This window comes from Neopsephotus bourkii, unplaced genomic scaffold, assembly GCF_033783945.1.
Source record: "Neopsephotus bourkii isolate Nb327-2 ecotype Australia unplaced genomic scaffold, CSIRO-AGI_Nbou_v1 NB_1853, whole genome shotgun sequence".
In the NCBI taxonomy this organism is placed as follows: domain Eukaryota; kingdom Metazoa; phylum Chordata; class Aves; order Psittaciformes; family Psittacidae; genus Neopsephotus; species Neopsephotus bourkii.
The window spans coordinates 18,602-33,056 of NW_026902326.1; the positions used below are offsets into that span (position 1 = coordinate 18,602).

At 35.3% G+C, this 14,455-nt stretch overlaps 1 protein-coding gene across 1 annotated transcript in view; it reads left to right on the plus strand.

The window, feature by feature from the left end:
• The first annotated feature begins 5,451 nt into the window (after nt 1-5,451).
• The window catches only part of LOC133207280 (lysine-specific demethylase 4C-like), a 36,758-nt gene continuing 27,754 nt past the window's right edge, over nt 5,452-14,455 (plus strand). Inside the window, exons 1-2 of the mRNA XM_061344043.1 lie at nt 5,452-5,670; nt 11,403-11,573. Of these exons, the coding sequence (XP_061200027.1) occupies nt 5,452-5,670; nt 11,403-11,573 (390 nt within the window). The remainder of the gene's footprint in view (nt 5,671-11,402; nt 11,574-14,455) is intronic.

Genomic DNA, 14,455 nt, shown 5'->3' on the forward strand with positions numbered 1-14,455 from the left:
CACAGTTGTTAGAAAATAAGATACTAAAGTATCATAGCTGCTGATGCGTAATTGTTATGTTTACTTCTGTGCTGCAATGTATCACTAACAGAATTTCACCTACATCACCTACACACAGATATAAAGATGTCTGCCATCTTTAATTTGCCATAGTCCCATGTCTACTATAGGCAGACTTACTGAGTAGTAGAAAATTACAAATAATTTTCTACAGGCATTGTCTTTTTTTTTTTTTTTTCCTCTGAGGTACTGGTCATTATGTTTGAAATACTAGAGGGATACAAAAGAGTCTCTTTGTACATTATCTGACAATATTCGGAGTTAATTTTTATAATTATCTGAACCCGCTGAACAAAGAAGTGGACTAGATGATTCAATAAACTTTTTTCTTCACATGTTCTAAGTTCTTTCAATTTAATAGCTGAATTACTCAGATTGGTTTAGTTTAATCGGGAATAAAGGGAAACATATAATGAAAAAAAGTAATGAGCTTGTTTCCATAGAAACACACTATGCTCCCTGCCAAAATAAGTGCTGACTTTGTATTCTGAAAGATGGTTGTGCAGACAACATGTGCTCACTGATCTGCAGATAATGTGTCAAATGTCTTCATAGTATGCATCTTCTGATTGCGTTGTGCATCATTAACAAATCTTTTTGCCAGTACTTTGCTGCCAATTCCTGCAGTATGACTCAACTATAATCTTTTCTCACTTCTAACCCATGTTATAGCTTGGGACTGGAGATAGAAAAGATTAGTTTCATTGTGCATTTTATACTGTATGTGTGAAGTTATAACAGTTGGTAAGCTGATGAAGCTCCTTCTGTCAATATTCTCTGTAAAATCCTTGCTCTGTTAAAATCTGTATTTTACTACTTGTTACAGTAGGGCCAGTGTTTCATATCTAGTCTTTGATCATACACAGCAGCAGTATTGCTTGTCTGATGATATAAATTCTGAAACAAAACAGCTACACTACAAAATGCAGATCTTATGGGGAAAAAAAAATACCCATGATTTTTCATTAATTTCCTAAACTTTACAATGGTGTCTTTGTGTTAGTGTATATTTCTGATGGCACCTTGAGGGTCAGAAATTCCAAATATAGAACAGAGGATAAGACTATAGAATTCAGTTAATGACTAGTTAATAACCATCTGCAGCAGTAGAAGAGCTCTTATGGGTTGATTTTTAGTAGTATTTGGAATTTAATAATTTTCAGAGGCTCTCTAGAAATAGTTTCTTTTTGCAGACTTTATTGCCTTACTATAGTTTCTTCACATAAGTCATTCTTCTTGACAAGGCCTAGAAATCTTTTTGAGATAATTCATTACTCCAGATTATTTCCTAAAATCCCGTCCCAGGTTTCTACTACAATCTCACTTCTGTTTATTTTCTTAAATCTTTGCATCAGAAAGCAGTGGTAGTGTGTTTAATTCACGATCCTGTTAAACACTGAATTTTGTTTTGTAAATGTTACTTTTTTTAAGGGAAGCAGCACAAGTTATATAAGGATTCATAGAAATAATTATGAAAGCTGTCAGTGGTCTTTCTTCTGCAAAATACAGGCATCCAGTTTTTTCAGACTTGTTCTTTAAAATCCATTCTGTTTATGTATTTGCAACTTATTAATATTAAAGAGCTATTCCATGATTATGAAGTCCATTTGCAGTGTAATATTCTTTACTTTAGGGGCAAAAAGAGGTCATTTCATCATCTAGAAAATTGCAGTATGTTGTTCTGTCCTATATTCTTAATCTCCAGTTATATAAACAATTCTGTTTATTCTCCATTTTGCATCTGAATATCTCTGATTAAGATTGATACTCAGCTACATCCCCCATTGTCTCTGCTTTTCACTACTATCTAGCAAGCAGTAAGTCAAAATGACATTCTTCCTAGCTATCTAGGATGTTGAATTTGCTTTAGTTGTTAGGAACAGCTGTCGTTTCAGGCCACTGAAAAACTGTCAGTTGGGCACTGAAGTAGCGTGACTGTGTATTAGTAAGTATGCCAAGCTTTCAAATTTCACAAGTAGCAAGTAACATACCTAAATATGAGGCTTACCCAGACAGAGTGTTGTTTAGGTTCTGCCCACTGCAGGAATGATTCAAGAGTGGTTCCTTTTGTCAGACTTCAGGGAAGAGTAGGAAGGAGAGTGAATCCTCTTCACATCAGTCTTCACAACTGATGATTCCCTTTCTTCACTCAGCATATTGGTGCCTTTTTTCCTGTGATCACTTTCGGTGTTTTGGATTTGGTTTGGTTTTTGCTGGGTTTTTTTGTGTGTGGAGGGTTTTTTTTTGTTGCTGTTGTTGTTGTTTTTTCTTTTTTTTTTTACTTTTTTTCCCTCCACATTTGTCAGGATACCATGATAAAAATCATGGAATCATAGAATAGTTTGGGTTGGAAGGCACCTTCAAAGGTCATCTAGTCCAGCTCCCTGCAATGAGCAGAGACATCTTCAACTAGATGAGGTTGCTCAGAACGACATCCAGCCTGGCTTGAATGCTGGATCCACCACAACCTGTGCCGGTGTTTTACTGCTCTCATTGTAAAGAATTTCTTCCTCACGTCCAGCCTGAATCTTATCTCTTTTCATTTAAAACCATTACCCCTTGTCCTGTTGCAACGGGCCCTGCTAAAAAATCTCTCCTCATCTTCCTTATAGACCCTTTAAAATATTAATAATATTAATTGATTATTATTTAATAGCAATTCTATGTTAACATTATTAATTGAAAAAAATGGTGAAAAAAGGTAATTTAAATTTGTATGCTGTAAAGCCCCAAATGAGAGTTTGAGAATGACACCATTAGTTAGAAGATAGGGAGGGGAAGGAAAGAAATGCCAGTATGGATCAGACACAGTTTGTTACTTACAGCTAATATACAGCTTGGTATGCAGCTCTGCTAAGGTTCCAAAAGTCTACGCAAAGTAAATTTTTATAGTTTGCTGGGGTTTTATTCTATCTTTTCTGATATTCTGATTTTATTAATCAAATAGGGTAGGTTAAATACTGTTTGACTTACAGTTTCAAAGATAAAGGAGCTTTTTCTCATATCTCTGAATGGGATTCATGCTGTCTGTTACAGTTACGCAAGCTTGGAATTTACTTGTACATGTTTTATTTGTGCATGTATGTACTTTTCAAAATTAATGCCTAAATTTGATAAACACTGTAGAGCTGAGGTTCATCTTCATCAGCTCTTTCAGTGTCATACTTCTACAAAGAACAAAGCCTCTTACAAGTAATAGGAAACCTATTTCACTATTTGTCAACCTTGATTCTTTTTGTGCATTCTAAGGAAGACTGATTTTCAGGATTTTTCTGGTATTCCACAAGCTCAGAGAGAAATAGGATTTATTTCTCTCCTCCCACGCACACCTCCCCCACACCACCCCCTTCCCCCCCCGGATGTACAATAATATTCATGGTTTTAATCTTTTTCATACCTAAAGGTGTACTAGTATAGCACAAACGATTAATGTGTGTTTGGAGTTAACTGATGGAACAGCTACTTTCCTTGTATTTGTCAGTGAGATGGATTCATCTTATGGTTAAAACATGGGAAGTATTTTCACTTTCTTCATGGGACTTAAAGTCTGCGTTCACGTAATTGCATATGGCCAATCAGTATTCCTTTCATACCAGAGTAAATCTGAGGTAATTTAACTTTTCATCAATATTACAGTAATTTTACACCAGCACAGAAATGAGTACGGTCAACAGTAATTTGACAGCTTTAAAAAAAAAAATAAATTATTTTTTCAGTACTTTCAAGCTGCAATGCTTACAATATAGCAGTTTCTCTAATAAGTTCTTATTAAGTAAACCTATGCAGAAGAGAACAGAGAAGTTGGTCTCTTTTACAGAAAGGGATGAAGTTTTGCTTTAACTGCTGTGGATTTGGCCATCCCACTTAACGTGTTACATTTTCAGTTTTCCTGACAGCACTTCCAGCTTCCCTTCCAGCATCTCTCACTGTCCTCATGCTGCCTTTTCACTGCTTTTCCACTTCTGGAAGGTGATAAGCCTTAAAATATTAAAATAGAAGAATAACTGTACATACATATAATTCTAAGTGTGTCTTTTTCTGAACCATTACTCATTTAATGTAATGTTTTAGATTTCTGCCTCTCCCAAGATTTTATGATACCTTAATCATATTCTGAAGAAACAGCTGCATTGTAATATTTGCATGTTTGCTGCCTTGCGCAAGTGCAGCCCATAATTTGAGGGGATCAAAATTTCCTGCTGCGGCATGGTTCCTCCAGTTGCTGCTAATTTAGCTGCAGTTTACTTTTTTAATACTTCACCCAATTTACTTTTTTAATACTTTGCCCCATTCTTTCTTCTTTTGTTGAGTGGACTGGTGAATTTTTGTGTAAGCATTCAAAAAGATCTGTGTATTTGCATGAACTCGGTGTGTAGACCTTACACACAATAGGTTTCAATTTTGTTTTCTTCCTGAAATTCCTATTTTACTTGGTTCTGAATGTATGTATTTTGACTTACCTGAAAATGGCTTAATACATGTGAATATAAATGAGATAAGTGGCAGAAATATTTCTTAAGATGGCAAAATTATCTTCTTACTAGTCTTTCAGATCTGATGTTACTACATCAGACTGAGCTGAATACTGGTCCTTTTAGTGAATGATAGGTAAAATTTTTAACCAAGTTCCAGATGCCAGATGCTGCTCTTGTTTCTACTTCTGCAAAGCCATGCAGGCTATTAGCTTTCAGAGTGTGGATATGAAGGCAGAGTTTTTCATGTTCATGATGATGTGTGAACTAGAACTCAGCATGACTGATGAGCTTGATAGGGCTAGCACTTACAAAAAACATTATTTCGGTCACAAACTGAGTATTAGAAGTCATTGAAACTATCTTAGTGCTGAATTATACAGTAAAATTCCTGCAGATTTTCTTCAGAATATGGAACTTAATGGACAATAGCCCAGAATTCTCTGGTAACCTGGTAGGAAGAATTTGCTGTGAGTTAATTTGAAATACTTTGGATTATTAAACATATAGTAAAAATAAATAAAGATTACACTTACTTACATTCCTAGCATAGGCAGACAAGAGGGTGTTTAAAACAGTGATTGGCAAATTTAGAACAAATTGAAGTAATTACTACTTCAGCAGTATGTTTTCAAATTATTAAATTCACTGTTACATTTCATTAAATAAAATATCTTTATTTTAGAATAGCTGAATTTTATGATTATCAGTAACAGTTACATTTTTGTTAGCCATGATGAGAGCTACCAGAGGAGAGTTCCTGTATGCGATACAAGACAGCTGTTACAAAGCTACCTTGTAATTCATAAATATTGTTTCTTTTGTCATGCATATTGCACGATAGAAGATGTAGTTATTGAAGGATAAATAACATTTCAGCCCTTGAGATACTTGCAGAAGTCACCAGACTTGGTGTAGTATGATAAATACTCTGTTTATTTTGCTTCTACAGAAATGTAACTTGTGCAGACAAAGAATTAAGAAAACCTCTGGTGCCTGCATTCAGTGTTCATATGGATGCTGTCCAGCCTCGTTCCATGTTACCTGTGCCCATGCTGCAGGAGTGCTGATGGCACCTGACGACTGGCCATATGTTGTCTATGTCACATGTTTCAGGCACAAGATCAACCAAAATGTGGTAAGGAATTTATTTCCTTGTTTCTTTAAAAATGGAATTGCAGAAGTATGTTTCCATAGAACATGGAAGAAGGGGTCCATGTGATCTATTATATTATCTCTATCATATTTCCATACATAACAAACCATTACACCTTGAAAGTTTTTCCTTCTACCATTACCTGGGAGAAATGGTACTTAATATGCCTAACACATTTTTGCAGACACAACCAGGATCTGGTTTTACCTAGTTTTGACAATGAACAGTGAAACAGTTTTGTTTAAAACAGTGAAACAGCCCTATTTTTACTTGTTTAAACAGTAAAACTGTTTTCTCTCTGTTGTGGCCACTTCCTTAGCCCCTTAAGTTTTCCACCTTCCTCCAGTATATGTCTCTTGATACTGGAATTCCCTTATGCTGTTAATCAATGTTCATGATTTCCTTCACTTTATTACCTTTTATGCTAAATGGTAAATGTGCTGAAGTTTTGGGTTATTTTCTTCTATGTTGATACAGCACTTAATATAGTGGTATATCTCTCCTAGGGAGACTTTTTTTTTTTTCCTGGCATTTTTGTGTTCATATTAATTATTAATAGAAAAACCTACAAAATGCTAATGAAAAGTAGTAGGTTGTTTAAATTCAGAATTTCAATCTGAAATAAATTCATACTTTCAATCTAATGTAAAACTGCAGAGTTTTTTAGTGTACACTTTAACTGGAATAGAAAAGTAGCCAGTATTATTTTGAATGGTAAGAAACAAAACACATAGCTGAAAAAAAAAACATTAGTAATACAGTAACATGGAATCCAGTAAAATCCTCTTTTTCTTACTGGCTTTCTTCCCCTATATTAAGTAGTGTCAAAGACAAAAACAGCAGCCACTAACTGGGGGGGAAAGGACTTTGTGTGGCTACTGTTTTAGAGATTTTGTGAAGGATGTTAAAAGTAGATTGAATGAGACTAGCACATACTTCCCTGAAACTCAGCACCAACCTTTTTGAAAATCTGTGGTATCAACATTTTCATATGGCTCAAATAAAAATTGGATTTGGAGAAGAGAAAGAAAAAACATGCTTTTGTATTCCTCATTGGGCCAAAAATTGGAAAGATCAGGTATTTTGTTAAAGAATCTTTTTCTGGGTGGGATATTCTTATCTTCTGGGACATGTGAGATGGTCCTGTGTTTGTATATGCTTGGTTTTATACTCTGTCTTTTGGATAATTAATCTAATCATATCTTTAAGCCTTTGGAAGTTTTTTTGCCATTGGTTTTCTTGTTATGCTTTTCCCTTCTATTAGCTATTTCTTCATGCAGAAATTACATTGCACTTCACCATTAGACATAGCAATATATCTTACTTGTAATGAACTTTTTTAGTTTCTGTTTTAACTTCCTTGCTTGAAAGCAGAACAGGAGAATTGTGCAGACTGAAATATTTTTTGTACCCTTACAAATTTTTACAGGAATCAGATTTTCTTGTAAGAAAAAAAAGAAAAAAAATCTCCTGGTTTTTTAGCTGTTGAAAGCATTGTACATAAAACAAGGACACTTCACCTCATTTCAAGGAAACAAAATTAAATTATCTGGTTTTCCACTAATATAGCCTCTAGATATTGTGCCTAAATGCTCAATGAATACCAGTGATTGCTGCGTTCTTCAAGTTAAAAAAAAAAAAAATCTAACAAAACTCAGCAACCAAAGGATGGCTTCTGCACACTAGGAAAAATTACAACATATATCTATAGTGGTATTGTAATGTGTAAATCAATGAGGATGCTCAATAAAAAAGGTACAGATAAATGTGTATTGTTACTACTGTTAGAATCATAGAATAGTTAGGGTTGGCAAGGACCTTAAGATCATCTAGTTCCAACCTCACTGCCATGGACAGGGCCATCTTCCAGGGCCTTAAAACACATTTAGGTATGGGGCATCCACAGCTTCTCTGGGCAGCCTGTTTCAGTGTCTCACCCACCCTCATTGCAAAGAACTTCTTCCTAATGTCCAATCTAAATCAACCCTCAGTTTAAAGCCATTACCCCTTGTCCTGTCATTTCTCTCTCTTACGAGTGTATTGCTTTACATCAGGCAAGGGCTTATTACAGTGATGAGGTGAAGTACGTGTCCACATTATCTAGAGCTGTCATCTCAAGCAAATTGTGTCCAAATTACTCAGCAGTATACATTTACAAGTGTATTGCTGTATTGTCTTTTGGATTTTTTCCTAAACTACCTTTTTAATTTCAACCATGGATAACACTGGCTAAAAAAAATCAGCAAAAAGGAAATCAAAAGGGAAAGCATAATCCTTGCATCCATATAATGCTGCCAAAGGAAGTAAATGTACAAGTACCAAGAACTGGACCTTTTAGATGTTGATTCTACTTTTCAAAAATAGGTTCTTTAGAGGTCCATGGACTCAAAACTAAGCATGACTCCTGTATTTGCTGAAGGCACAGCTTTAGAAATAACACAAAAATCTGCTAGCAGAATAGGTGTTTTGCACAGAATGTTTTTGATTATTCCTATCATGGCCTATGTTACTTTGTTATGTAAACTGGAGTGTCAATATGCAAGGAAAGCTCTGTGATTTACTACTTCCAGGCAGTAGGTTGTTTTTTTGCTTTGATTTTTTTTTTTTTTTTCATTTTTTCTCTTTGAATGTGCTTTTCTCTGGGCATGAAATATATCCCTCACACCTTTTTGTTATCAAACTGCAAGATACTTGGAAATACGGTGGAGAATAGGTGCTACAGATGGATATGTTTTGATTAAAAGAACTCTTTTGCACACAAGGAAATAAGAAAAAAAGAAGAAAAAGAAGCTATGTGAATTTATACTGACAGGAAAGAAAAATCCCCCATGGGATCCTTACAAGATTAGCAAAGACAGCACTGATGGTCAGAGAAAGCCAGCTGGAAGCAAACATGCACTCAGGTGATGTGTCATTTAGAAAGTGTGATCAGAAAAGGCCACCTAGGCAACCCCAGTTACATGCATTTTGAAGACTGTCTTTAGAAGGGGCAAAGATAGTTGCAAAAACCCACTGGATAGGAGTTGCAGAAACCTACTGTTGCTGCCTTTTGAGCTATTTCAAATTATCTTTTTCTGTTATTGGCCATTTCTTAGCACTGTTGCACAGGGAACAAAGGGATACTTTCAAATGAAAGCTGCAGAACACCTGAGTAGTGGAGTGAATGTCATTGTTTGCCACTGTCTGCTAAATACTGCCCATCTCTTAACATTTCAGTGAGACTAAGGCATGCCTTAGGAAGGACATACTACCCCAAAATTGTAAACCAACATAGTTTTCAATTGTCATGCATAATTTCTATGCCAAAATTGGAGTTCTGAGAAGTAAGCTTAAAATGATGATGAGAGTTACGTTCTTTTATAAGGTGGGTTTCAGAATTTTGAGGATCCTTCATTAAAAACTCTACTGAGAGAAAGTTGCTATATATTTAGATATACATCAGATACCTATTTCATGATGGTTATTACTATTTCATATACCATAGTTTGTAGGATATATTTTAGGCAGTGTTCAAGGCCAAGTTGGATGGATTCTTGAGTGAGGTGGTTTAGTGTGTGGTGTCCCTGACCATGCAAGGGAGTTGGAACTAGATGATTATAAGGTCCTTTCCAACCCTAACTATTCTATGACCATATGATTCTGTATATTTTATTTAACAAGATTTTTGTGTCCTGTCATACAGAAAATGAAGGAGAAAGATTGTCCTTCTTATCTTATTGAGTTTTGCACACAGAAGGGGAGGTTAGCTATTTTTCTTTGTATCTTGTTGTTTTCATTTCTGCCATCATACTACTTCATCCTTGGCTTCCTTTACTGTTAAAATCATGCTTTTTAAACCACAGCTTTCTCAACAAGCCGGTAATTACCAGAGCTGTTTCTTTAATCTGATAGACTCCCTTACATAAGAACTGTCCTTACTGATCAAAAATTACGTTCTTAACATCAATAAATTCTTCAGATTTTCTGGCAGGAAATGTTTTCTGGGACATGAAATCAGTTACAGAGTCTGCTTGTCAATATTTTTGTGAGAAATAAATCAAGAGTCCTACCGAGATAATAGAAAAAAAATAATCTCCTTGAGCCAGGTTGCATTTCTGTTGTTTATTATTTGTTCTAATGAGCAATGGCACTTCTTCTCTGAAAATTTTATCAACAAATAAGCATGTATTGTCTCTTAAAATATATTTTGCCTTCCACCATCTCTGAAGAGTTCCATCTTCAGGTTTTAAAAACATTTAAACCTTGTAATAGAGCTAATTCTCCTTCATTTTCTGCAATATATATTTTTTTCTTTATTATATAGGTAAATCAGGTAATACTCTCCAGTTTTCTTCTTATCCCTCCTTCCCTTTCTGCCCAAATAACTGAATAGACTGAAGTAAATAATGGAAAGCTAAATTAACATATATATATTTATATATGTTTCAAAATTGTGTACAAAGTTATGTACTCCTATGATAATACCAGTAAAGTGTGACTTACATAGTTAATTATATTACTCAGTCTAACTATAGACAAGTGAAAAGAGGAAGAAACAATTTTGTTGTACATGTAAATGGTTAAATAATTTCTGAGTATGCTCAGAACATTATTTCTATCTAAATTTGAAGATGTTTTAGGAACATCCCTGGGTTTTACTATCTGAGGTGACCTCACTAAATCCTTCAAATGCGTATGTCAGGCAGAGCTCTGACACACAGAGATTTAGCACACTGCCTCCAGAAATGGTACAGAATATTTGTACTTTGCCCTTAGTTTGAGGGAGCAAAGAGGTTTAAAAACTCTAAATCCCAGAAACTGGTCAAAGAAGGATATACAGTAGTGACTACAGACTCCACAAAACCACAAGTGTTCAAGTTCAGGGTGTTTTTTCTCTGCCCCAGAAGCATTGACATTACTGTTTATGCTTGGAATCTTAACAAAAGCTGTCATTGTTTCTCCCTTTGATATTAATGCTAAAAATTATACAACTAGCATTCTCCAGCTTTTCACAGATGTTTTTCAAGATCACTATATCGATTGAAGAATTCACTGCCTCTTAAGGTTTGAAAAGCAGTGCTAAATGCTTTTCAAATTAAAAATCTGAGTAATTACTTTAGCATACGTAAAGTATTCCATGCTGTTTATATAGAAAATAAATATAAATTTAGAAATATATAAATGTTTAAATTATTTTTATTCATTATATTTATTCTAAATTAAAAAAATACTTAATATTTGCTAGTGTAGTTGACCCTGTTAGTAGCATTAAAAGAAAAGTTCAACAGATCAGATCTCACCAAAGCCACAATAACTCACTTTTCAATAAACAAATGGACATATGTGAGGTAATGAGCCAGGATCATAAGGAAGAAGTACCTTCCTTGTGTTACTAGGGTGGGAGCTCTTGATGTTATTTTTTCTGGTGCAGAAGGCTGCTTTTTAAGTTCCCTGGGGGTACATTAGCTGGGAGCTGAGTTTTAATACTCATCTGCTGAAAAATATTTTTGAGTGCTGTGATTTGCTATTCTTCAAATGCCATTTGTTTTCTCATAAAATGGAGAAACTCCTATGTAAAACAAATTTGTGTGATCACAATTGGAAGGAACAATTTTGCATTTGAAGTTTTTACATTGGGTAGCGTTATGAATTCTGTTTTGACAGTGATAAATTTCAGATGAGTAACCTGGTATTTAAAAATTACTTTTTCTTTTAAATTCTTCCTTTTTTTCAAGAGAGCTGAAGCGTGTGAGAAAGGCATTAGAGTTGGGCAGACAGTCATCACGAAACACAGGAATACAAGATACTATAGTTGCAGAGTCATAAGAGTGACATCACAACTTTTCTATAAAGTGGTGTTTGATGATGGCTCTTTCAGTCTGGATACTTTTCCTGAAGACATTGCAGTAAGTATTTTTTGTTAGATATCTGTTCTTTTGTTGTTGGTGTGGGTTTTTTTGGGTTGTTCTTCGGGGGTTTTGTTTTGCCTTTTTTTTTGTTTGTTTTTGATTTTTGTTTGTTTGTTTTTTAAAGTAGAGAGAGTTGTAATTTCTTTTGACCTTGAAGAGATAATGCCCTAATATTCAGTTCCTGTTTGTTACTTTAGCTGCTGAGAGTGATTATTTTCTAATGGGCTTCCAACTCTTGGTTGTTCTAATCAGTCTTTGCCATTTTACCGAATGAATAAAAAATAATCTTAGAAAATCTTTTAATTAAATAAGAAATATATATTTAATAAAGGATATGAGAGAGGGAATTCCATATACCCTTCTCTGTCTCTCAGAGATAATTTGTAAAAATTCCTTGCAGAGTAGAAAAGTCCTGCTGCAATGGGAAGACTAACTCTCAAGAATCTAACAACTTGTTTACACCTTCTGATATTCAGTTTGCAAGATTACATTATTAATGATAAAAATCATCAGGGAGACAAATGTGTAGTTTATTGCATATCGAAAAAGAATTTGAGATTTTGATTTCCCTTATGCACTTACATAAACTACCATGTTTCTCAGAACTCAGAAGTGTTAAAGGACCATGTGCACTTAGCACATAGAAGAAAATTCCCAGACAACTGGGGAAAGATTCTGTTTCCCTTCACATCTGCAATAAATACATTGGATGTTAACCTTCCTTGTGTTCATCAGGTGCCGCTTGACTTCTTCCTCACAGTAACTCTAGTCCTTGTTTACTTCCTGATCCTCTGAGTCTTTCTGCTGAATTGATACTTTTTCTACATCTCATACAAAAAATCTCTGAAAGTTAAAGCATTCAGTGGAAACTGGTGTGCAAAAGTGCTGTTTGTTGCAAGACCACTTTTCACTTAGTCCCATGGCCTGTACTGTATGTTGCAGGGAAGAGCCTGGTGTATGCAGCAATGAGGAAGGATATACGCTTTTGTTGTGGTTTAAACCCAGCCAGTAACTAAGTCCCATGCAGCTGCTTGCAGACCTTTCTCTTCTCCTCTCCCTGGGTGAGATGGGGAGGAGAATCAAAGGAATATAAACCCCATGCATTGAGATAAGAACAATTTAATAACTAAAGAATAATATGCTACTATTAATAATAATGATAAGGGAAATAACAGGGGAAGAAAATATAAGACCAAAAGGAGAAAAGAGGAAAAACAACTGTAAACACATTTGATGCACAATAACATTGACCACTACCCTCCAACCGATACCCAGTCCAACCTGAGCAGTTATCTGCTCTTCTGGGTAACCCCCCAGTTTATATACTGGACATGACATGCTGTGGTATGGAATACCCCTTTGGCTAGTTTGTGTCAGGTGTCCTGTCTCTGCTCCCTCCCAGCTTCCTGTGCCCCTCCTCACTGGCAGAGCAGAAGGCTGAAAAGTCCTTGATTGGAGTAAGTGCTACTGAGCAACAACTGAAACATTGGTGTGTTATCAGCATTGTTCTCAGACTAAAGCCAAACCACAGCACTGCACCAGCTTCTAAGAAGAAAATTAACTTTATCCCAGCCGAAACTGGGACAGCTTTGCAGCTCAAGTGATGCAGCTATAGGAGTACTACATATTTTTCTCCCACAAAAGCCTTTGAGCTGTTCTGTTTTCTGCAGTCCTAATATTTTCCTGGAAGTAGCATTAGCTGATGTATACATCAATGGAAATGGTACTGTCGTTCTTAGAGTCTTCTTAGTTATTGAAAAGTCTGACACCTTTTGAAAATATAGTATTTGAAAGGGTACATTTCAGAGCAGTGTATGGGGATTGAGCTGTTTACTTTCTTCTGTTCTGAATAGAAGACAGTCAGCAAATCCCTCTTACATGTCTTTGAAATTTTATCCTTTAATTCGAAACACTCCAAAAGGCTCCATTAATCATAGAATCAGAAAGATATTCTGATTTAGGATGATCAAGATAGTAAACAAGTGTGGCTGTATTGTTATTAGAAACCCTTTTTCGTATATGCCTGCATGGAGGCTCTGGAAAGGCAGAGATGAGAAACCGCTTGCTGCCCTAGTGGGGTAGTCTGATCTGAAGCTAAGAATAAACGTAATCAGGTCTAGATATGCCTCAGTGCTTCTCAGATAGTGGATGAACAACATACAGTTGTTTGATGAAAACACCAAAAGAATGTCACATTCCTTAGATAAATCTTGTGTTTTCTTTAGATAATATACCTGCAGCAGTTACTGGAAGGGAAAAAAAATAAAATATGTTTTTTCTTCTGCCTGTACTAAAACTTGCTAATCCATGCAATGTGCGTATCAGGTGTTAGTGCCGCTGGGAGGACTTATTCATCAAATCTGGTGTGAAAGCAGTGTTGCTGCCCATTGAAGAACTTATTTTTTCTAATCTGTTTTCACTTTTCAACTAGCTCACAAAGATAGCAGCAGCTCTGCTTTTCCAGTATGTGCTGAATCTACGACATAATTTCAGCTCAGCTCACAATAGACCACAGTTCCAATGTTCAGATACAGTGATTTATTTTTAAGGGGAAAAATAAGGAGCAAGGAAATTTCAGTCTGGAAGCCTCATGAAACTCATTGTGTGTAAGCGTTCAATAACTACCAAAGCAGGGTATACATATGTGTTTCTCATATGTGTTTTTCTTTGTGTTAGCATCTGCTAAATAGTTGGTTTGGGTTTTATCTTGAAGTTTAGGTGTTAGATAGAGACATAGCTGTATATACTTTTATTTCAAGCTGTTGCTTGGGTACTGTACATGTTTCTTCGTGGTCAGAATTTCTTAGAATAATTGCACCTCAATTACAGTGCTTTAACCTATTACACAGCTTGTTGATATGCTAACCAGTCAAGTGTAA